The 26,020-nt window shown below is 38.6% G+C and overlaps 1 protein-coding gene across 1 annotated transcript in view; it reads left to right on the top strand.

Annotated features, from left to right (window-relative positions):
• Positions 1-11,724, top strand: part of DAW1 (dynein assembly factor with WD repeats 1) — a 31,476-nt gene extending 19,752 nt beyond the window's left edge. The window contains exons 8-13 of the mRNA XM_084891904.1: positions 604-710; positions 1,804-1,906; positions 3,092-3,206; positions 6,491-6,567; positions 8,646-8,808; positions 11,306-11,724. Of these exons, the coding sequence (XP_084748030.1) occupies positions 604-710; positions 1,804-1,906; positions 3,092-3,206; positions 6,491-6,567; positions 8,646-8,808; positions 11,306-11,340 (600 nt within the window). The 3' untranslated portion in view covers positions 11,341-11,724. The remainder of the gene's footprint in view (positions 1-603; positions 711-1,803; positions 1,907-3,091; positions 3,207-6,490; positions 6,568-8,645; positions 8,809-11,305) is intronic.
• The last annotated feature ends 14,296 nt before the right edge of the window (positions 11,725-26,020 follow it).

The following is a 26,020-nucleotide window of genomic DNA, read 5'->3' as shown; positions in this document are numbered from 1 at the left end:
CACATATAGGCAGAATATTTGACCACATGGGGGCAGCCATCTTGTGTGTTGGAGTGATGGTCAATCTGCATATTACTCTTTTATTAGATAGGATAGAGGCCTGGTGCACAGGTGGGGGCCAGCTGGTTTGCCCTGAAGGGTGTCCTGGATCAGGGTGGGGGTTCCCTTGGGGCATGGGGTGGCCTGAGCTAGGGGCTTGTAGTTGTTTGCAGGCCAGACACACCCTTTGGTGACTGAAGCAGAGGCCCTGGTATTTGGGGTTTATTTACCTTCTGCAATTGAAACTTTGTAGCCTGGAGTGGAGGCCTACGCCAGCAAGGGGAGGTGGAAAGCTTGACTTCCTCCATTGCCTGGGAAACCCAAGCCTCCCTCCTGCTCTATGTGTCTATAGCCATCTTGGTTGGGTTTACTTGAATACTTGCTCTGATTGGTTGGTGGGTGTGGCTGGTGGGTGTAGCAGAGGTATGGTCAATTTGCGTATTACTCTTTTATTAGGTAGGATTGCTTTGTCTTTTCTGGCATTTTCTTTTAGGCACTGATATTGTGCATTTCTAATACTTGCTTTACCTAAAAGTATGTGTGACGGCATCTGCTCTCCTTTAGGGACATGCAGCTGAAATCATCTCCTTGTCCTTTAACACTTCAGGAGACAGAATCATCACCGGGTCTTTTGATCATACAGCTGTCGTGTGGGACACTGTGACTGGAAGGTATTCTATTTATATAGATATATATATATTTTTTTAAATTATTGTTTGATTTTTTTTTGAGAGAGATAGACTTAGATATATGATAGATAGACAAATGATAGATAGATAGATAGATAGATAGATAGAAACAATGATTTGTTGTTTCAGTTATTTATGCATTCATTTGTTGATTCTTGTATGTGCCCTGACCTGGGAGCAAACCTGCAACCTTGGCGTATCAGAACAATGCTCCAACTAAGAGAGCTACCCTGCCAGAACCAGTATTCTTAATTTTTAAGAATTTTTCCATCTCGATCAGAGGGTTAAGAAGACAAATCTTTGTTGTTTTATTGGTTTAATTCTAAATGTATTAACTGTGTTCTAGACTTTCTAAGAATAAGACACACGTATGTATTTCATTTTTTAACCATATTTTTAATCCACAAAAATAATGTGATTTCTCAGAATTTTGAACAAAGAACGTCAATTAGCAACATAACAGAGGAATGTTAGCAATACCCTGGCTATATAGTGATTATTTATCTTTTGTACAAGTAATCAAATTTCAATGGCTTATCATTATGGTAGGCATGGATATCATGAGTAAATAAAACCACATCTAATTTCCTAAATTTAATTTGGTACCAGAACTTCAGTTTCCTTCCTAATTATTTTTGGCTCTATTTTCAAAGAAGTTAACTAAGTTAGCCTATTTGTGTTATAAAACCCCACTCTTGAGACTTGTCTGTATTTTGATAGAAGGGTTAATCATCAGGGACACTCATCAGGGTGAAGTCTACAAGAGAGAGCAGACACTGACAGGTGGTTTCAGGGCTTCACACATCTGCTGTAAGAACACTTCCAGGATTTCAGGCCACCTTTCTTTTTAACCTATGCCTTTCTGGTCTTATGTTAAAAATATTGCTATCTTTGACTGTTGAAATGAAATTAGTAGTGGACTTCTTTTTGAGCTTCAGTAAAGCCATCTTTGTTTTGTCATCAAAGAGTTTATTTTGTAAAAATTAGAATTTATATCTTACACAAATAGGTTTGTCATAATTAATTGTGCACATCTGCTGACGTCAGGCATCTTTGAATCATTTCCATTTTGCAGGAAGGTGTGCAACCTAATTGGGCATTGTGCAGAGATTAGCAGTGCCTTATTCAACTGGGATTGCTCTATGATATTGACTGGCTCTATGGACAAAACCTGCATGGTGAGCTCAAGAAATACCTTGGTTTTATAATTCTCATGTCTGCTTTCTTACTGTGTCAGATATTCATTGCAACATTAACAAATTTCAAAGGTGTTATAAAATTAAGATATTAATTTATAAATAATAATTGATAAGTTTTTAATTTTAAGTTTTTGATCCTTCAAGTTTAGAGAAATTATGATTTAGTAAGACAATTTTAATGGATTCAAATATATTAAGAGGTATTATTTTTTAAAAGGCACATTCTTTTTGCTTAAGTCCCTCTATTCATTGATTAAACATTGATTAGAGTGAAGCTCAAGAAGTTTTAACCAGTGCCTTCCTGACTTTAAGTTTCTGTTACTAAGAGCTTATACGATGGAATTATTTGATTATATATCAAATGTATTATAATCTTAATGAACTTCACATTTCCTGGCATTGTAGTTTTAGATAAAACTTCTTAATATTGACACCTTTCTGATGAAAAGAGGACACACAGGTTGAAGTGCACACTTGGAGATTTTTTCCTAATGTGCTATCAGATTTGCATTACCTGATCTAAGTGTCTGCTTTTGGTCTCTGTGTCCAAAGTGTGCCTTTTATCTGGTTGGCTGTGGTAGCTTGTCAGAATCAGGGTAAAATGAACAGAACATGTAAAAATCATACACATGATTTTGGCACAGTTAATTCACACCATAAGAATGATATAAAGAATACTTCTGGCCGTCTTTGCATTTTGGACCAGAAGTTACAATCCTCACCTTCTTCCTCTTCCTCCTCCTCCTCCCCTCCTTCTCCTTTTCCTTTTCCTTCTCCTTTTCCTTCTCCTTCTCCTTCTCCTTCTCCTTCTCCTTCTCCTTCTCCCTCTCCCTCTCCCTCTCCCTCTCCCTCTCCCTCTCCCTCTCCCTCTCCCTCTCCCTCTCCCTTTCCTCCTCCTCCTCCTCCTCCTCCTCCTCCTCCTCCTCCTCCTCCTCCTCCTTCTTCTTCTTCTTCTTCCACTTCCCCTTCTCCTTCTCCCTCTTCCCCCTCCCCCTCCCTTTCCTCTTCCCTTCCCCTTCCCCATCCTCCTCCTCCTCCTCCTCCTCCTCCTCCTCCTCCTCCTCCTCCTCCTCCTCCTCCTCTTCCTCCTCCTCTTCTTCTTCTTCTTCTTCTTCTTCTTCTTCTTCTTCTTCTTCTTCTTCTTCTTCTTTTAAATAATTGCAGTTGTGGGATGCTACAAGTGGAAAATGTATGGCAACATTAACAGGCCATGATGATGAAATACTAGACTGCTGTTTTGATTACACTGGAAAGCTTATTGCAACTGCTTCAGCTGATGGTAGGTCATCTGTTCATATATTTAACTTGTGGAGGGACTTATGCTTTATTTAATAAATGAGTGATTCTACACTGTAGGTCATCCCTCGATGGCCAGCTATGATAGAAACTGTATCCCTATGATGCCACTGTATGTTACTGCACTATGTCTGTATCATATCATTGATAACCACATGTAATGCTATGCAATGTCTGCATCACCTCCATGATGACCACTTATGATTTTATACTAGGTGTTTATCATCTCCTTAATAACAATATATAATGGTACATTCTGGGTCATGTCCCTGATGTCCATGCACTATGCAATACAATGTCAACCTCAGCCACTTTGACCACTGTCAATGGTTCTACAATAAATCTGCATTATCTCCTTTAAGACCACATGTGCTGTCCACTATGTCTAGCAAATCTTTATGATAAACATATATAATGCTCTGCTATACATCATGCTCATGAGTACCACCATGATTGTATACTATGTGTTTCTTATTGATAATCATAGGCTGGTGCTACACGATGTGCCTCAATTTCATGAATACCACATATGATGCTACAAAACATCTATGTCATTTCCCTGTTGATCACATACGCCATTATATTATTTTGCTGGTGATTCATTTTAGCTACCCAGTTTTTATTTCATCATTGACTCCCTTTTAAAATTACATTTGCTTACTTATTCTCTTGCTGGGCTTTTCAAAGGTAATTCTTTGACATTACCTATAAGTTATTTTTATATCTTGGAATATAAACCCTGTGAATCTGGACAATTTTATTTTTCAAAGTAATTACTTTTTCATTTTCTCACAGATCTTGGCTTTTAAAAATTATCTTTCAACTGTAACTAATTTGCCCTTTTCATTTTTAAATATCATTCTCATTTATACAAAAAAATCCATATATATATATATATATATATATATATATATATATATTACCTACTTTGTGCCAGGAAAAAGGAGTATCATCAGTGAACAAAAGAGAAAAATCCCTGCCCTCATAGAGGAGACAATGACCAATGCCATACATATGTTTTATGTGGAATGTTAGATTAAACAGAATGTTAGATTGTACAGTATGTTAGGAGTTGGTCAGTGCTATGGGGGACAGGAAACAAGTAGGGCTAGAGGATCACGATAGATGAGAATAAAATACAAGCTTGATTCTTCTAGTTTTGTTTTTTCTATGATCTGCTCTTTTCACTAGAAAAGTATTAGACCAATTTCTTTATTTATCTCTGGTCTTTGCTCCTCATTTCCTTCTTAAAATTGAACCTGTCAACAAAATGAGTTACCTGGGCAGCTACATCTGTTCCTATATATTACTCTTTCCTTCCTCTTTGAAATTATGCTCAAGGCTTATTTTTAAAAATCTCATTCATATTTCAATCTTTTTTTTTTTTTTTAAATTAAGGTTTCATACTATCTTAATTCTGTGTTTTCTGAAGATTAAGAATGCTTTTGTGCTAATTCAGAGTATTACACTATGTAGGATATTCCTTTTTCTATTATTAATAAACTCTTAAAGAAAGTTGGTCACTTTCCTTTAAGGCATTTAAAATGTCCTCCTAAGGAGCAAGTTTTATATTTTAACTAGAGGCACAGTGCATAGATTTGTGCACCAATGGGGTCCCTTGGCCTGGCCTGTGGGGATTGGCCGAAACCAGTTCTCTGACAACCCCTAAGGGGTCCAGAATTGTGATAGGGCACAGGCCAAGCTGAGGGACTCCACTGGTGCATGATCAGGACTGATGAGGGCCAACTGGCCAGGGAGGGACTGCAGGAGGTTGGTTGGCTGGGGAGGGATTGAGAGAGGGCTCCACAACATGTCTGGCCCATCTTAATCAGTCCTAACTGGCCAGACCCCAGCACCAAGCTAACCTTGCGGTCAGAGCATCTGTCCCCTGGTGGTCAGTGAGCATCATAGTAACTGGTCAAAGAGTCAACCAGTTGACCAGATACTTACCATATTAGGCTTTCATTATATAGGACTAGAGGCTCAGTGCATGAAGTTTGTGTACACGGGCATGGAGTGGAAGTGGAGGATTCCTCAGCCAGGCCTGCACCCTCTTGCAATCCAGGATCCCTTGGGGGATTTCCAACTGCCGGTTTAGGCCTGATCCTGCCTAAACCTGAAATCAGACATCCCTCTCAAAATCTGGGACTGCTGGCTTTTAACCATTCTGCCTGCCTGCCTGATCACCTAACTGCTTGCCTGCCTGCCTGATTGCCCCTAAACAGTCTGTCTGCTTGCCTGATTGCCCCTAAACACTCCGTCTGCCTGCCTGATCACTCCTAACTGCCCCTGCCTCAGCCCTGCCACTGTGGCTTCATCTGGAAGGACGTCCAGAAGGCTGTTCAGCTGTCTTGTCTAATTACGCTTTTATTATTATAGATTATATTAATTCTAAAATAGCCATTTTCATCATTTTGTCTACTGCCTCCTGAGTTTACATTGTCAGAAAGGCAAGTAAAAAATTAAAATATTTTGCTTATATTTGAATGAAAATTGTGTCCAAAACACCCTATTCTTGCTAATTTTACTCTATGTAATGCTATAATTTGCAATAAGAAAGTATCCTTTTCCTGGCCTGACAAATGTTAACTTTTTTTCTGACAACGATTGCATTAGTGCTGTTTTTTTTCTCTTCTATGCTTATTTAACTCTGCCACTTTTTAATTCTAAAAACACATGTATTTTTTCTTCTATTTATCCATCCATCCATCCATCCATTCATCCATCCACACTGCATCTATTTATTGAATGGTACTTCTAGGCACTGGGGACACAACAGGGAGCAAACCATTCTGTTAGCTCTTTCTGTTGAAAAGGATTTCTAGTATCTATTCTTTGTTCATTGAGTGGCAGCCACTGTTCCTTCTTAGAGTGGCTGCTCGTGCCTTCTGTGACCATAGACTCATATTACAGGTAGGTATGATAGTAGGCTTTCTGCTTATTTCATCCCCAGCCTCTCAAGGCTTGTTTTCATTCCCTCTTTCTCCCTTTAAATATTTTTTTCATTCTGAGTTACTGCCTATTTGCCTTTTCTATCTTGAAATCCATTATCTCCTGTGATAAGCTCAGGCCTAGAGAGGCATTCCTCACACTCTTACCCACAGTGGGACCAGCTTGAATTTGAGTGGCTGGCTCTCATCACAGAAGACAAACTTAGCAGACAGCTGTGTGTCAGAGTGGTAAATGTTTAGATAATTCAAGGCATGTGGTTCAAAGTTCTGTATTTCAGATGAATTTATATATGTATCCCCACTCCCCTCAAAAAAGGAACAGCAAGAGTTTTCAGTGCAGCCACCAGAAAATGCATTACTAAGTTGGAAGGTCATGAAGGTGAGATTTCAAAGGTGAGTTGCTTTCTCATTTGGAACAATTTACTTACTTAAAAAAATAGCATGTTTAGTTTAAGTATTGCCACTGAGCTACTAAGGTTTGTCCAACTATCTCATTCTATTTAGAAATTAGGTACCTAAGTACATTATTTTTAAGTGTGTCCTCACACTCAGTATAATAAATCATTTCTAAAACTTTTCATAAACTATAAAAGTGTTTTCCTCAGCCATCAGCAAAAGATCTAGCTAGATGAAAATACTTATTAAAGCTATTTATGAAGTTTATGAAGTGATTTTCCTGGTTCTGCTGGACACACAAGGTTATATTGTGCAAAGAAAGTATCAAGTCTTCTGTAAATTAGGTGCAGTTGAGGCAGTATTTCATGGAAATATTTAACATTCAATAAAGTTTAAAAAGACCTATCTTGAAACTCTAAGGCGGTAGCTTAGAATTTTGTATTAATTTTCCCAAAATCTTATTCACAGAGCAGGGCTATCCAGGCTGTGATCTGAGGTTTAGATGTGTCCTCGAATATTTCTAGAGAAGGCTGGGACTTGGTGACTCTCGCCTCCTAGCACAATTCCTTGATCTCAGGTCAAATTTGCTCCTTCCGCCGAAACCGGTTTGGCTCAATGGATAGAGCGTAGGCTTGGGGACTAAAAGGTCCCGGGTTCAATTCTGGTCAAGGGCATGTACCTTGGTTGCGGGCATATCCCCAGTAGGGGGTGTGCAAAAGGCAGCTGATCAATGACTCTCTCTTATTGATATTTCTAACTCTCTATCTTTCTCCCTTCCTCTCTGTACAAAATCAATAAAATATATTAAAAACAAAAAAATTTGCTCCTTCCTTGTAAAATATCAGCTTCACGGTTTCTAGTCTCTGAAGGCTCCACCTGGACACCAGAACCACCGCTGCCATGCTCTCTCCCCTCCTGCTGCTGGTGGCCATTGTGAGCATAGCAGGCCTGGTCTCCAAGAAAGTGTGCAGAACATTCTCTTCACAGGCTGGGAAGCTTTAGGGGCTGGCAAGAAGAGGGAAAGGGCAAGTGTGGACATGAGAGATAGGCTGAGGAGAGAGCTGGGTCATATTTCTGAATGTCTGGCTTGATAGCTATCGACATGTTTGGCATGTCCCACTCAACAATTGCACTTCTATTTTTGCATGAATCTGACTATAAAGAGTTCTAAGTGTCTACATTATTGCATTTTATGCTTAAGTGATATATTTCTTCTTAATTTGCCACCTAATAAGAGCATGTCTATGGAGTGCCAAACTAAGGTTCATATTCATTCATTCATTCATTCATTCATTCAGCAAATGCTTTTTGAGAGCTTCCATTGTGCTAGGCATTGCTCTCTGCATTGGTGACACAGTGATGAAAACAAAGACATGGCTTTGCCTTTATCACACCTTCAGGCATGGAGGAGGTGGGCACCAATCATTGCCTTCTGATGATTTAGAGAAGGTTATGAGCACTGTACCAAAAGGAATGGAAAACCAACAGTTCTCTTTGACTGCTGCTCAGGGACCATTAGACAATGCCTAGCACATGAGAGACACTTAGAACGTGTTTATGGAAAGTGCTGCACTTTGAGTAGCAATAGTCAGAACACCCTCTCTTGTAGGCCCTAATATTCACTTATTCTGTGATACAGACTGTGCTTTTGACCCCAGAAAATTTGGGTTGCAGAGGCAGCTTAGGGGTTTGGGTATAAAGGAGCCTGACTGGGGTTCTCATCTACAGCAGGGCCCTGCGTGTTTGTTTGCATGGAGAAGGCATCACCAGTTTTTTGGAAAGAAATGGAATATTCAAACTATAAGAATGCTTTGGTCTTTGTCCTTAGAATTGTGTGTGTGTGTGTGTGTGTGTGTGTGTGTGTCAGGGGTGGGGTTGGGGTGGGGTGGAGAGGAGAGCTAGAATAGACAATATTTCTGTCCAGATTTTTCCCATCATGAAGGAAATATTTTGCATAAGAATAAATACCAGGCTGGGAACGTGATAGGTGCTTAGTGATGTCCCCTTTTTGCTGATTAAATTTGTTGGGAATCTTTACACAAACATGTCATGGTTTTTTTCTTTCTTTTTTATAGATTTCTTTCAACCCCCAAGGAAACCGTATTCTAACTGGAAGCTCTGACAAAACGGCGAGAATCTGGGATGCTCAGACCGGCCAATGCCTCCAGGTGCTCCGGGGACACACGGATGAAATCTTCTCATGCGCTTTCAACTACAAAGGCAACATAATCATCACAGGTGGGGAGAGACCAACACCACAGACTTGTGTTTCATTTAAATCGGGCTGGTAGAGATGCCAAGTTGAATACCAAAAGGATTTCACCTTCATCCCTACCTCTCTTCTGGGGTCCCTGGCTCAACTTGGAGGAAAGAGGTGTTCTATATCCATTATTTAATCTTAGTTGCATCGTGGAACCACAGGAATGAGCTCTGCCACTGGCTGTAAGGCTCTGTGATTTTGAATTTTAGTTGCTCTAGGCAGAGTAAGAATTCTGAGCCTGACTTGCTGGTTTCTGCATTCCCCAGGCATGGTCCGAATGGTTATTATCCAGTCCATGTCAGTTAGGTGTTAGTAACTAAAATAAGTTAGGACCAGGGTTCTCCACAGTCAGGTTCTGGCTCATTAAAAATTTATTCTTCAAGCTTAGTTATTTTTTTTCCTTAATGTTCCCTGCTAACATAAATATATTTGAGGGAAGAAAACAGCTATTAAGCACCTGTTCAACCATTATCAAATTTATTGTGAATTAATTTGGCAACATTTTGTAAGAATCGGTTTGAGAATAAATTAATTTAAATTGTGGGAAGGAGGGGAAAATGATAAGAATTTGGTCCGATGTCAGTGTGGTGCCTCGGGAGGAGGGTTGGTAGAGGTGGGTGCTACAACAGTGAGGGGCAGGGAAGCCCTAAGCAGGCACTAAGACCCAGTAGGCCTAACTTGCAGTGATTTTCACCATGTTGACTAAATTTAAGAATTGCTTCACTGTCTAATAAGTTCAATGTCGCATATGCAAGGTTGGCTGTGTATATTGGCTGCTTCGTAGTCATGTAACTTCAGGTATGCTGCAAATAATCTCCCCTCTGGCCTAAAATCCCCCCCCTCCTAAAAACTTCCCCCTTCTACTGAATTAATAAGTCCTCTAAAATTACTGATTACTTTCTGTGGGTTTATGGCTTTCAACTGTAACTTAACAGGTAGCTACTCCTAAGACAGGGCCATGAGAAGCCATGTATTTTATTGTGAACAGCAGGTCAGGTCTTTCCCCAGGACAAGGACAGAGGTGGGGGCTGTGATGACAGGCAGAGGGGGCTCTGCAGGGAACTTCTGGGAAGAAGGAGACTCAGTTGGGTTGGCAGAGGACCCGCCTTTCCTAATCCATGTGCTTCATGTGAGGCCAGCTCCCCATACCCCATTCCTCACCCAGTTTTCCCAAAGACCCAGGAGAGAGTGGGGAGGAATATTCATCATCTGTGCCTTGTTTTAGCCTGGCATTTAGATCCCTGAGATCCTTTAAGTATCTTCTTCTTTTTTTTTTTTTTTTAATATATTTTATTGGTATTTTACAGATAGGAGGAAGGGAGAGAGATAGAGAGCCAGAAATGTCGATGAGAGAGAAACATCGACCAGCTGCCCCCTGCACACCCCCTACCGGGGATGTGCCCACAACCAATGTACATGCCCTTGACCGGAATCGAACCCAGGACCCTTCAGTCCGCAGACCGATGCTCTCCCACTGAGCCAAACCGGTTTTGGCTAAATATCTTCTTGATTTATTTAGTGCACCCCAAAGCACCAAGGCCAACTGGACGGCAGAGCTTATTAGAACCGGGGTGACATGCTTTTCTTGCCCACAGCACAGCCGCCACTTTGTTTGAATTGATCCCCCTATTTTCAGGGCTGACCCCAGTGTCCAACATGCATTTTTAATGGCATGCCTGAGGGTAGGTTTAGAAGCACAAACTGGAAGAGAATTGGCCAGCGTGGCCATTGCATTTTGAGAGCATAAGGTGTTTGTGGTGGCATGTGTGGTATCCACAGGCTTTCCCAGTCTACGCAGCCCCACGCTTCCTGTGTTGATGTGACATGCCTGGCCTCAGAAGGAAACCACTCCAAGACCGTCCTTCCCAGAGGGATGTGAAAGGCGACCCTCGGGGAGGGGGACTTCAGGTTGCTTCGGAAGAGTGCTGTCATAGAGGGGAGTGTAGGAAGGATGCAAAGTTCACATGTTGACTGATGGTGAGAAACACTTGTTGACATTTTGATCTGCACTCCAGTGGTATGTACTGTTTAATATGCCAACACTCAAACCCGGGGATGTTCAAGTTCACTGTGGTTCTCCCTGGTGGCGATGCTTGAGGGAGCGCAGAGGGGATGGCTGGCATCTCAGGTCCCCTCCAAATATAACATAGCATGAGTTTGCTGCTGTGAGTAAGACGTGAACTTGCATGATTTAGGACTGACAGAATCATGCAAAATTAAAAAAAAAAAGAAAGAAAGAAAGAAAGAAAGAAAGAAAGAATGAAAGAAAGAAAGAAAGAAAAAGAAAAAGAAAAAAAATTCCCATTCCAGAAATACTCGAGCTGAGCGTCTCATGGGCTTGGCAGCTGAGCCCAGAGAAACTTGTACACGTAGCTCATCGATAATTGATAGTGACCCAGAAAATGTCAACTTGTAAAAAAAGAGTGAAGGGAGTGAGATAAAGGAAAACTAACTTTGTGAAATGTGTCTTCATAGGCAGCAAGGACAATACCTGTAGGATCTGGCACTGACTGGAGAAGCCGCCGACGAGCACACTCGCTAGGGATGGGAGCAGGAGCCAGGCGTCACAGATGGCAGGCACGCTGCTTTGATATTTCATGTTTTCTTTTTTCCCCCCTTGCAAGTCAACTATCGATACACTGTCCTTCGCTTCACATTAAAACTGATGAAGAGATATCATTTTTTTTTTGATATTTTAATGGAGATGACAAGAAACAGCCTACTGTTTGAAAAGTGTTGCTGGTTATTTCAACTTTGTTTTATTTTTTTAATAGCTTCATAAGACTGATAAATAAAACCTGAGCAATTTAACAGCATGTCTCCTAGATTCTACTGTGAAGGTTGTTACTGTAATTTCTGCTAATAAAATATTCAGAGAAATTGTTTGTGAATTGTACAAAGATATTTAGGATGTGTTTTTAGGGGGACATATATGTTAAGAATGGGATTAAAAGTTTTATTATTTAGTTAGTTAATTTACTTTTTTTTTTTTTTTTTTGCTAAGAATGAAAAGGTAGCCTTGGAATAGAAGGTTGCTCTTTCTTCTTTCACATTCAAGAATATGCCGAAACTGGTTTGGCTCAGTGGTAGAGCATCAATTTGCGGATTGAAAGGTCCCAGGTTCGATTCCGGTCAGGGGCATGTACGTTGGTTGTGGGCACATCCCCAATAGGGGGTGTGTGTGTAAGAGGCAGCTGGTCGATGTTTCTCTCTCATCAATGTTTCTAGCTCTCTATCTCTCTCCCTTCCTCTCTGTGAAAAACCAATAAAATATATCAAACAAAAGAAAAATAAAAGAATATATTCCCCTCTACTCCAAAAAATGTTGAGGACCTACACCATATAATATTAAGGCAGCATACAGGGTAACTAAAATGGATCCCATTTAATAACAGATGTATTCTGGATTCATGGATGAAAAAATGTAGGCAGGTTTGCTTATAAGGAAAAGTTAAATGAATAGAAGTTCAGACTATTAAACATGAAGTATGGGTGGAAAACAATTGTGGTACCAGGGAAAATAATCAAACACCAACATGATTGAAGCTGAATGTTTTATAAAGGCTGCTTTATGTAAAAGTACCTCAACACCTATTTTAATGGTAAAAGAAAAAACACTGGATAAAACTAGAGCAAGAGAATCGAAAGAATGATTTTCTATGTAATAAAAATAGCAGGCCTTGTGGCTTACTGTGTGCCAGACATTGCCCAACCACGTATGTGTATCATCCCATTTCTTCCTCTTAGCAGATAACAGTCCTGACTTTGGCATGAGGAAGGTGAGTCAAGGATATCCAGATATCAGGCAGTGAAGCTGGACTCAGAGATTGACCTCCATGACACTGTGTTCTTAGGTGAACAAGGCTTACTTATGGGAGGAGAGTGTCAAGTCTATGAGTAGGAAGGTTTGGGGTGAGAATCACCTTTCAGATCATCTATGGATGTTTAACTCTCAAGAAGAAAAAAATAAAAACAACATAAAGTAAATAAAATTTCCATGCGGTTGCTAGAGGAGGAGGTTCAGAAATGAAGACAAAGAGAGCTTGAGTTAAAGGAAAGTAGATGAAAATTTTGCTACTTTTAAAACTCTAAAGAAGCAGCAAACACTGAATCCTCCCCACTGTCTTTGATGACTTAGGGAACGAGGTGGTACCATTTTGTTTCATCACTCCAAAGAGTCTGCCAACATGTGGTTACAGAGAGCATCCTATGGCTCATGGACCAATTTAGGCGTAGGAAGCCCTTGGCCAGAATAATGGCTTGTTCCTCTAATTTTTATGTAATGAATAATTTTTTATAGAATATTTATGAAGGTTTTCAGATATCCCAACGTACTTAAAAATAAGTGTTTAAATACTTAATATTATTTTTTTATTTTATTTTTTAATAAATTCTTTATTGTTTATTTATTTATTTATTTTAATATATTTTATTGATTTTGTACAGAGAGGAAGTGAGAGAGATAGAGAGTTAGAAACATCGATGAGAGAGAGTCATCGATCAGCTGCCTCTTGCACACCCCCTACTGGGGATATGCCCGCAACCAAGGTACATGCCCTTGACCTGAATCAAACCCTGGGACCCTTCAGTCCCCAAGCCGACGCTCTATCCATTGAGCCAAACCGGTCTCGGCTAATATTATTTTTTAAAAAAACCTATAATATACAGTTTCCTGTTGGTTCTCAGCCTATGGGTAGTGATGCTATTGGCTGGGAGGCACTCACCCCAGCATGTACTGCTAGTGGCAACCTCAAAGGCCTTTCCTCACCTGGAGCCAATGTGGCTGGTCTGGCTGTTGGGGTTCTTTTTATGATTGCAAGATGCACCTCAGCAACAGACATCCGGGAGAGGGAGGAAGGGTGTGCAGACTTCAGGTTCTCCCTTTGTTAGGGGCAAGTGTGGGGTGCCTGAGGTTTTGTGGGTTCACTATTGGTGAATTTAAAGAATAAGCATGGAATTAGTGCATGGAAAGGAAAAGTGGGGTTACTCAACCAGTCAGTTATCCAAGTGGCCCCAAAAGGGAAACCTCATGGGTGGGAGAGGCCTGCTCCTCTTCTAGCTGTTTAGCTAGTAGCTGGGTCGCCCAGCTGGTGATGTTTATTCCAGGTGGATGTCTTGGAAATGGATGCCTGGGCAATGCAAAGCTTAATGTCACCCACTTACAGTGAGAAAGCTTATTGTCAGGCGCTTACACTACAATAAGAAAGCTGCTGTCAGACACTTACACTGCCTATACCCACTTTATTTTCCTCTGAAGTATTGTAGGGTTTCATGAAGTATGTATGGGGTCTGGAGTCAGGTTGTCTGGATGTATATTCTGTTTTCAAACTCTTAATTGTTGGCAAGTTACCTCTCCATTCTGTCTCAGTTTTCCTCTCTGGAAAGTGGTAATAAGACTAGTTCTTGTTTGTAGGAATGCCCGGAACCTAATAAGCATGGTGGTAAATGTTTGCCATTATTCTTATGCTCAATAGTTAGCAGTCATCTTTTTAAAAATTATGTTTCCTATCTAGACAGAATTTTCAGGAAGGAGCACAGTGTTATTTTACTCATAAATTATGGTTGAACTATGTATCTTAGGGAGAATTGTAAATTGAGCTTTTATCAATGAAATTAAAATTTAAGCGCCCTGGGGAAATTTTTATTTTAAAGGTCCTCTGTCAAACAAAGGAATTGGGATGTAAGATGATCACTCTAGATGATTATGGTCTAATCCATCTCCATATATTTAGACTTCATATAGGATTTTATGAAAGTAGATCATTATAAAAATGAAATATATTCTCTAACAACTCATATATAAAACTCAGTAACTTGTAATTAAGCATAATGCCTGATTAAAAGATAAAATACATGCTTTTTGAACTGAATGATGCTTTTTTTACACATAAATCTTATTGTCATGTAAAAACACACCCATCATCTTTTAATTAAAATTATAAGTGAATTTATTATCTTGTGTGTTTCCCACTGCTGCTTTTACCCTTAAAATAATTTACCTTTTTAGATCTCCAAAGGGATAATATTTGAAGTAAAAAAAAAAAAAAAAAGCTTCAATTAAGATATTTAAAGACACTGACAAAAATATCTATAATCTTTTTCATTATCTTACAAGATTACTTTTTGATTTTGTTTAATTCAGCTTCACTGTTAGTCTGGGTTGGGATGGTATGGGCTACAAGTAACAAAATGCATAATCAGAACAAGGTTAGTCCCAAAGTTTTCTATTCAGTGGCCAGATGACTTAAGCATCTGGGATTTGGGGGCTTTCCCTCTGCCTTCCTTGTTGGCATCTGTCCTGAGCATCCTTCCTAGTTGCCAGTTGGTTAACACATTTTTCTAGACTTGATCTTAGCCAAAAGGCAGAGAAGTGATAAATACCATTTTCTTAGTTTTATTATATTGGCATCTCCTTTTACCTCATCAAGTCCAGGAGAGGGCTTGCTGCCCCTCCTGTTTCCATTTGCCCCATCATTTTAGCAGTTGTAGCCCCGCTACCAATGTAATCATCTATCACTTTCCCCCTTTATTTTTCTCTATCTGCCCACCAAATCATACTTAGCTAAAAAAAAAAAAATTAGCTAGCTCATCTTATTGCCATTTTAACTTATCTCTATAATTTAATTATTCTCCCCCCCCTCCCCCCCCACACACACACACAAACAATCTTGTAGTTATTTACCTTGGCTTTCTTTGCCCCACCAGATACTTTCTTTCTAAAATACAAAGAAAAATATATCCAAACATTTCAAGATTTGCATAAATTAGTTCACTTGGTAAGATAAATAAAGTAGGACTTAATATAGCCCTAATTTAGAGATGATAAAACTTGCTTGGGAAACGGAAGGTGGTTTTCCCAAGATCATTTGGCCAATGGATGGCCAGACATGAACTCAAACCTAGAAAGGCTGTGTCCTACAAATAGCCCCATGAAGCTTTTAAATGGTGATGGGCTGCTTATGAGTTTTTCCACGAGATTATGCACTGTCATGTTTGGTTTTTCTTTTGGTCTGCATTCCTTTTGAATCTCTTGAATAAATACATTTTAAAAACAAACATTATGAGGCATAGGGCTTTATTCCAATTAATAAGAGTTTGATTTTTGTATATTTGTTGTGCATCTAATTATTTTGTAATCTAGTCCCAGTCCCAATTCCAAATTCACTCTTATCCCAGCAATTATAACAGATTAGAAATATTTCTTGTAAACATCGCAGACACTAAATAAAGAGGTAAAAAAGAATAGCTTTTGGTGATATAAAGAAACAAATGCTCAGATTCTTATTGTTCATATAACAATGTACATAGTGAAATGGCAGATACAATAATGATCTAGGAGCTGCATTCAGTGCTAGAAGGCCTGTGTGAGATTATAAAAGCAAGCTACTCATTTGAAACTGGAAGATTTTCTTTCCTGTAACAATAGCCACAGTAAGAGGGGGCTCCACTCATTATTACCACAGAACTATTTCACAAGTGCAGGTGTTGGGAATCGCTCTTTCCAAGACAAACACTCCTCCTAAGACAATGGAAACAAAAACAAAGACCCAAGTTTATAAACAGGCCTCCTATATATTAAAATATGTACTAGCAATTGCTTAATAAAATAGCCTAACCTTAACATAAAGACATATAAAATGAAGAATCTGAAACAAAAGCATTAGAAAATGTACAAGAAAAGAGACCACAAAGCCAGTAAAATGAGTTAATTTTGTTTATGAAATTGATGGTTTATTAGATGTATATACTTAAACAATAACACTATAGGAATTTTTTTCCTTTCTGATTTATGTAGCTGTGTTCCTGACTCTGAATATTTCTAGAGTGGTCATTATTTATTACAAAAGATAGCATTTTTAAATTCAGATTGTTAAATCCAAGGCATCCATTTTCCTGGTTTTCACAGTATTGTACAGGTTTTTTTCCCCCTCTTCATTTTTAAGAGACCAATTGCATTAGTTATCATACTAATACTCATATGTAAATACTCATATATTTTTCATTGGGAAAAAGACAGAAGCCATACAGATATTGGTGTTAGCTCACTGGGTATATTTGAGGTTGGATTATATCTTTCAACAATCATTTATTGTTTCTGAGACTCTAAGCTAGGAGTAATTAGTTTTTTAGTGGACAAGCAGGCTATGGAAGTTTTTGTTTTTTTTTAATATACTTTTTATTGATTTTTTAGAGAGAGAGGAAGGAAGAGGGAGGGAATGAAACATCCAGGAAAGAGAGATACATTGATCTGCTGTCTCCTGCATACTCCCTACTGGGAATCAAGGTCAAAACCACGGTATGTGCCCTGACCAGGAATGGAAACAGTGACCTATTGGTACATGGGATGACACACAACTGAGCCACATGCTCCAGGACAGGGGTTTCTTTCTTTTGTCAGTATTGAGTATATTTTTGAGACCGCTAGTTAGGTTTTGATGCTTGATATGATAATGATTATCAGATAACCAATCCAATTGACATCTTGGAAATGAAAAATAAAACCTGTACAATGAAAGATGTGAATCCTAATAGGAAAACACTCTCTTATTTTGGCAAAAAATCTGGCCCAGAAAGGGAAGATACAGTTGGTAATTGATGTTTTTCAAATTATAAGACCCAGAAGGTCTAAAAAAAGTTTTCTCTTAAGAATTCATGGTTTGATGCCTTCAAATGTTACTTTGGTTGAACAAGAGTAGTCTCTATTCAGGAAGGCCACTATGAGGGCTACCCTGCCATTTTAGGGTAAACCCCATGGAGAGCTATAGGCTTCTGGAGATCAATCATAACATCTGGAAAACTTCACCGTTGACTTGGCATGACTTAGAGTCTTTCACTAAGACTTTTTGCTACTTTTTTTTTACATCATTCCTCTGAAATATCCTGTTTTTTATAAGAAATCCAAGGATGGATATTGGCTTCCAACAGTGATTTTTAGCCTTTCTCATCTGGCACCCAAACTAATTACTAAAATTCTGCACCATACCAAATAATATATATTTTTTGCTGATCTGATGAAAAATGGGCATAATTTGATTCATTCATACTGGGAGGCTATTGTTCTGTTGACTCTTGTCAATTTCTTTTTATTTAACAATCTAAGGGAAAAGAGGTTAATGCCTCTGAGTAAATAATCAGGTATTGCATGTTTTAAAACTTCCTGTGGCAAGTTGAAAATTGCTGGCTTAGAATATGGAGGAGAGTTTATAAAGGTGTGTGTGTGGGGGGGAGGGAGGGATGTTTTTTGAATTCTGCATATCAAAGCCAAACCATCATTTTCTCTCTAAGTTTGGATTTTCAGGTTGTATTACCTACAACTTAATGAGTTTATGATGATTTGTGGGCATGGAGGAAATGGGAACCCTAAAACAGTTATATGGAGATGCTGATGCACAAAATTCTTGCAAGAGTAGGCCTTCCTTCCCTCAGCTGCCAGCACCTGCTTCCTTCTGGCACCCAGCACGGCACCGGGGACCAGGGCTTCCCTAGCAGCACTGGCTTTGTTTGGAAGGTCGTCTGAAAAGGACGTTGGGAAGGACATCTGGTCTAATTAGCATATTATGCTTTTATTATAGATTGTAATTGCAGGGAAGACAAGAACAAATATTTATTTTACTTTTTGGGAAATGTTGAATGAAACTCTTTGGACAAAGTTGCCTCTGCTGCTACTTTCTTGGGACTGTAGGGTCTTCATCAGGTAACTACTAGAACACATCAGATATCTGTGTTTTCTTCTGAACAATGAAGAACACACTGTTTACTGCTCTTAGCAATGAAAAGAGAAAAGATTGCTGTGTTTTAAAAACAAGCTCACTGGCTTTATGCTTTTATTTATTTTCTTATCTCAGTAGGTGGCAGTATTTATCTTTTGGCAGAAACAGTCTTGCTTCTTAAAAGCTACAAATGAAAGGTATAAAGAGGAGACTATATGACCTTTTCCGATCAAGGCTATATGAGGATATATAACAATGCTCAAGTGGTATGGCTTAAAGCTTAGGACCATCTTGCCATATCTGGGGCAAATGACATATCTCATTATACCTAAAGCACTGTGGAGACATTTTCCATCTATTTCTGAGGACATAGACCAGTAAGGAAGAAATAGTTCTATTTCTCTCTACAGATTTCTCTGCTGAAATCCATTTTACACTTAGTTATTTAGTAATGACTCAATCTATCTGGAATCCCATGTTTAATGATGTCTTTTAATATTAATATTTGATCAGAGTGTGACATGGATTTGTTTTTATGTTTGAATAAAGTTTATTGTAATTCTAGTCCTAGACTAATAATTATAGGCTGTTGTTCCTTGTGATTAAGCCCTAGTGGATTAAGAATCTAAGAATTGTGGGTACTTTAAATTTTATTATTTTAACATAACGTAAACCAAAAGGGTCAAACTGATTTGTGTTTGGTTATTAAAGACAAAAGGTAAGTCTGACACCAAATTACTAAAGACTACTTATTTATGAAGATGTCAAGGCAATTCATCCACTGTCAGTCTCATTGCAGCAGGTGTTTGAAGTGTTAAAGGTGAGTCCATTCCATAGAGTAAAAGGATGCAGTATTGAGATAGTCTCTGATTGCCAAGTGTTCAATTTAGGTGGAAATGGAGTGACTTTCTACTTGGTCTTTAGGTACATTTGGCAGTCCTTGGTTGGCAGCAAGAGGGCAGCCAGCAGTTTGAGACATTTTTTTTTTTAAAGGATTGTTCACTGGTGTAGGGGGAAGGTTTTCTGGAACAATTGGGGGTGGTGGTGGTGTCAGTAGATGTTTCATTGCGATTGATTAAATTGTCATAATGGTCTTTATTTGAGGCAGGAGAGCCTGTCCTGATAGGCACTCAGGGGTGACAGAAATCTGTCTTTAAAAATATAGACTCAGGAATTAGAATACCTGTTTTAATATCACTTCTTGGTTGTGGTACCTTGATAATTCAAACACCCCTTACTCAGTTTTCTCAGCTACAAAATGGGACTAATAATAGTGTGGGATTTATATATTTTTAAAATATATTTTTATTGATTTCAGAGAGAAAGGGAGAGGGAGAGAAAGATCAATGATGAGAGAGAATCATTGATCAGCTGCCTCCTGCAAGCTCCCTACCGGGGAATGAGCCAGCAATCCAAGCATGTGCCCTGACTCGGAATTGCACTGTGACCTCCTCATTCACAGGTCAATGCTCAGTCCCTGAGTAACACCAGCAGGGCAGGATGGTAACTTTAAATAATTTAAGAAATACATAAAGAGCCTGATATATCAGACACAATTAAAGTGTAGCTAATATTATTTGTGGACATTGCTACTAAAGAATTTAAGAATTGAGAAAGAATTTGTACATTTAATGCACATTTTCTCATTAATGATGATGGCTTTGGATATCTCTGCAGTAGACATAAAAAAAAATCCTTCCAATTCACCTTCTCCCAGGAAATGAAAAGGGAGTAAAATAAATGCAGCCAGTATTTTCAGCATACTTTGGATGACTTCTTATGTATTCAGGCATGTGAATAAAAATGTGGTTCAATTTAATAAACAAGTGGTCTTGGCTCTGAATCTTCCCAGATTTTCAGTAGTGTCTCTCCTTTGCAAATCTGTGAACTTCTGAGTAAAACCCTGTCCAGCCCGCACAGCCATCGAAATCACTGTTGATGAGGAGAGAGATTCAAATATCACTAAGTGGAATTTCAAAATTCTTCCTAGAATCCCCTTTTCAGCACTTGAGAAAATAATTAGAAAAATTAAAGGGAATTTGTCAAATATTGAAAAAAGATCTGAACATTAGACATACTCCACAGGGTGTTCTGGTGATTCTATTAAAATCTCAGTGATTCATACATATTGCAAGAGTTGACAAATGTCCTCAAATTTGAATTTTAATTATTCATAGTGTCAATCAAAGAAGCCAGTGGCCTTCTGTAGACACAATCACAGGGACACTGCTCCCGTGGGCCCCTCCAGTGCGGGGGCCTGTATGGTTTTTGGTATGTGTTTATGTCAAATGTATGACGATCCTCTTAAATCTTTTGAGATGTGAGTCCTGGTTTAGTATTTTTCTTCATATTGATACTTTATTTGTAGGTCTACATCAGACACACTCTCTTGTCCTTAATTATGGAGATGGCAGCTCCAGGGGGAATGCCTGCATTTTTGCTCAATGTAGCTACGGTTTTCCCCTATTTTCCTGAAGGAATGCATCATCCTGTAGTGGAGGGTGATGCTGGGTATTTTCCCCAGGCTAGAGGAAACGTGTCTTCTATGTATGCCTGAGGCAAAAGGATGCATACACATTCCCCCACCCCCCCCCCCGCCCCCAGGCCAGATCATTTCCAACAGAAACTAGAGTAGCAGGTGCAGTTATTAACTATTGGGTTATTACCCTGAGCAAATAATTAGGCTGAATTATATGAAATTGTTAAATTTCTTAATCTTAAGAAAACTAATTTTATGTGGTTCAATCTAAAATATTGCTGTAAATGTGCAAGGTGAGACTTTCTGTCCGGGCTCGTCCTCAAACAAATCCCTGGTGGTGGCCCATCCTCCACCCCTCACTCCTTCCTCCTCATCCCCCCCTCCCTCCCTGCAGATTGGTATCTTCCTTCTGCCAAGGGCAGACGGCAGGATTCATACAAAGGTTGATGAGCTTGGAGTCAGTATATGATCCTGGAAGAGAAAACCCACTTCACATGGTTTGTAACAAAGCGCTTAGACTTTGGATTAAGACAGTGCTTACCTTGTTGTCCTGTTGTTATGAATAAGCCATTTCACCTTTCTGAGATTGTTTCCTTACTTATAAAATGGAAATACAATAACAGAATGAAATACAGGGGAAGAAAAGGCAGCTCACAGGCCTGTGGTATAGTTGGCAGCTAATGAGTGTTCTTGACCGTCTCTTTCTCCATCGAGAAGGTGCCATTTCAAGGTTGGCATCAGGGCTGTCTTGTGTCATGGAAGAGAGGACCTTGCATGAACTGCCCTTCTTGGCGTGGGCAAGGGCAGCTCCGCTGTGTCTCTGCCCGCCGTGTGCCCGCACTGCAGCCCCGAGCCTTCCCTTCTCAGGTGTATTTCTCAGCCACGAGCTCAGGTTTTACTGACTCCCTTGGGAAGAGCAGGTGGTCCGTGTTTAAAATAGCATCAGCTGTTTCTTCTTCTTTTTTTCCCCCCAAGAATAATTGAGCTAATGCTCAATTCTAATTTAGTATTAATACAATTTCTTATGCATTGGCTATATGTACACACCTTGTTTCAGACTATCTTTTAAATATGTATAAGGTATTTTTAGATTTGGTTTGAAGGAGGAAAATAGAAATAGGAGAATATGAGTATATCTAGATATCTATGTCTATGTCTATATCTATATCTGCATCTGTAATGTTAATGTAAAAAAAGCATTTAAACCTGTAAAGGATTTTTGTAAGTTTATTTGAGCCAAATTATCGACAATTGCCAGGAAGCAGAATCTCAACATATGGAGATAGTGCTATAGAAAAGGCGTGCTTTTTTTAAAAAATCTTTTTTTATACATTACAATCAAAGGAGGAGATGTAAGTGGGTTACATAAAATCCATTGGTGATTGAATTGCTTGGAAATATGTTAAAGAAGGGCTTGGTAAACTAACAGGGATTTCCAGTTTGAGGTGGCTTGTTTCCTTTTCACTATTAACTTGACAAGTGCAAAATTTTAATTTTAAATGCAATGTTGATATTAACTCCATTGAAAACACAATGACAAATGTATTACCATGTGGGAATGTATTTCTTGAAGGAAGCTGCCCTAAATTACTTTAGCAATCTCTTTTGTTAAATCTTTAGCCACTTGTGTATATTATTGGGAAATCAACCAGCAGGAAAGATAATTTTATCTGGGTCGATGTCTTTGGTTTTAAAATAAGGAAGATGAAAAATAGTACGACTTTTAGATACAGCCTGGTGTGACCAATGGGCTGTGACAGAGGCCTGCTGGAGAATTGTTCTCCTGTGCTTGGAGTTTCTGAGGAAAGCCTCCAGTTTGAGCAATGGATTCACCATTGTTTATACTTCTGCCATAATTCTGCATGGACCATTTTGCACCAAAAGCTAGCATTTCTTCATAGGAAATATCAAACTCATATGCACACATTAACACACACATGCAGACAAACACTTCATGTAATTAAAACATTGATCAAGTTAAAAGGGAAGGAAAGATATCATTGACCATGATAAATGAGAAAAAAAGAAGATAAATAGAAAGAAAACATATTTGCAGACCAGAATGCTAAGGGGCTTCCATCTCTGCCAAAAGTCCCTTCTCATCAGCCTAAGAGTATATACAGTGTTTTCACTTCAAGATAAACACCTTTTCCTACTAAACTGTCCCTCCCATGTGGAAATAAATTCCAGAATATTAATATAATTTCCCCCTTTATGCCTGAACTGGTCTCATACTGACCAGTTCAGGCATATTTATTAATAATCACTTGTGAAAACGTAATTCACAAAGCAGATCTCCCTAGAACAATTGTGCATTAATTTATCTCAGCTGTACCACATGCTGGTGCTTGTCCAGCATCCCTGGAAATAATTATTTAGCATCAACATGGTAACCTCAAAATCAGAATTCAATTTAAATACTAAAAAATACACTTTCTAATTAGCCTCTCAAAATGCCTTCAATTGACGAAACTCTGCACTCAAAGAAGAATATACATATGAAATTGTTAAGGTGGGCTTGAGAAAAATATATTTTATAACACATACTCAGTTGAGTATGCAAATATTTGATAGGGGCAGAAATAGAATATTGGGGATCAGCTGTAATTGTAAGAAATATTAATCATGCTCTGTTAGCCCTGACTGTTTTTATTCTGATTAAAGAACGCACATTCTAACCTCCTGGTTCATGGACTGATGCTCAGTCACTGAGCCACATGGGCTGGGCCGTAAATTTTATTTTTGAAGAGGAACAAAGGCAAATTTTTCTATTACTAGGCTATTTAACAAACAACGTAGTGGTACAAAGCAATTTTATTATGATAAAAAATTCTGTAGGATAGAAATTTAGATAAGACACAGCTGGATGGTTTGTCTTTGCTCCATGACATGTGGTACTTGGGCTGGATAACTTAAAGGCCAGGTTCACTGTGATTGCCAACAGGAATGCTTATACTTGGTCTCTCCAGCATGATGATTTCAGTCTCATTTGAGTTTTTATAAAGCAGCTGGATTCCCTCATAATGAGTACCCAGGAGCACCAGGAAGATGCTCAGTATTTAATTAGCTTCAGAAGTCATTTAGCATCACTTCCACCAAACACTTTTGTGTGAAAATGTCCGAGGCCTACTCAGATTTAAGTGCATGGGACTTAGACATGGCTCAGTTGAATGAGTGTTAAATAATCTATGGTCATTCTTTAAAAATCTACCTCATAAAAACTATAAAGCTGTCTATAAGCTAAGGACAGCTCTTAAAGGCATGAATTATTGTGATGACTTATTAAGTTGGTTTGGTATTATTTTCATGGTGCTTTATTAGGACATCTTTTACAATAGAATTATAGGGCTATCAGGTTTTAGAGGAGAGATGCCAGGCTTAAGTGCATTTTATTCTACAGAAAGATAGCTAGATAATTTTTGGAGAGATGTTTAATCGATTTCTTGACTACTTAGCTCCAAAATGAATTAAACTGTTTAAAAAGATTGTCAGAATAATTTTTTCAATATTTAGGAAGAAATACATGTTAGTTTTAGGAAACCTCAATTCAATAGAACCATCAGTGATACCACAAATACTTAGTGAACAAGATAGAAAACAGAAAAAAATAAAAATAAACAAGCTGTTTCAGCCTGACAAATATACTTAGTGAGAACACAATAGTCAATCAATCCTTTCTTAACTCTTTAGGCTCAGTTATATGCCCCACCCTTCGCCCCCCATCCCCAGTCACCATTGTTGCCAATGAAATAGAAACTGGTGACTGGTTGAACCTAGGACCTGTGCAGATCCCTGGAGACTGAAAAGGTATAAGTTTCCCTATAAGTAAGTAGACATTGGAAGTCATTGGGATGGTACAAATAGATACTTGAAGAGGATCGATAAGTGCCCATGATAAGAAATATATATTTTGGGCAGAGAAAACAGATCGTATAAGGTTCTTCAAGATCATTTGCAGGGGAAATGATAGGAACTGTTATGGTTGGAGTAAATAATATCTATAACCTGTGACCACCAGAACCACAGGAAGCAGACCATAATTATGTTGCACTGAAAGGTTTTACTATTGATGCTTTTGCAAAATAAAGCAGAAACCTATATTTCTATGGAGCTGAGCTATGAGATTGGGAAAATATAGAGAACACAGAACTATTACATAAAAGTTTTATTAAAATATTTTTTATATTTTTCTGGAGTTTAGCAATTCTACTTCAAGCTAAAGTTGACTACCCTCAATTATAGGTTCTGTTCATGGGTCCATGAACCTGACACTTGAATACTTCCCCTGAGAATCACCTGCCAAAAGTATGCTTTGCCCAGCTGAAAACTAGATTTATAAATACTTCAGCCTGTTTTAACCCTGCCTCTGCAGACTCATATCCCATTTATCATGCAGGCATCAATTAGAATGACCTTTCTAAAACAGAGTCAAGGATTCAGGAATCACATTGACACTGTACCTTGGCTACTGTCTTGCTGCTTACAAAGCATGTTTATGACTGTTGTCAAAATTAATATTGTCAACCCTGTAAGGAAGGTGTATTGGTGCTCATTTTATAGACAATAAACTGAGGGTCAGAAAGGTTAATGATTTTTCTAAAAATACACAGATAGTCAGTGTCAGAGGAGACTCAAGAGTAGACTTTCTTATCCCAAATCCAGCATTCCTTTGACTGTTGTCTTTTCCTGTCGGGAATAAAGTATACATACTCACTTGTTAAGGTATGGCTTGAATCACAGAATCTACATTATATTTTGAGCTACTGTATCTAACAGGAAATATAGCAAGTTTGCCTACATTCAGAATAGTAGAATAATAGAAAGTATAAGTAACCTACTTTCAAAACAAATGTGTATAAAACACTGCATTGCTTGGATGGACCCCACATCTTAGTTATACATTCAAAGTATTTCATATTTTGTAAAAGAATTTCTCCTATTTGTTTCCTATATTGTCTTTGCTATGAGACCCCATCCCTTCACCTACACTCTTCCTTTGCT

Source organism: Pipistrellus hanaki (assembly GCF_964339955.1).
Source record: "Pipistrellus hanaki genome assembly, chromosome: 8".
Classification (NCBI taxonomy): Eukaryota; Metazoa; Chordata; class Mammalia; order Chiroptera; family Vespertilionidae; genus Pipistrellus; species Pipistrellus hanaki.
Note: the sequence above shows the minus strand (reverse complement) of the source record. Positions and strands in the feature narration are given on the sequence as shown.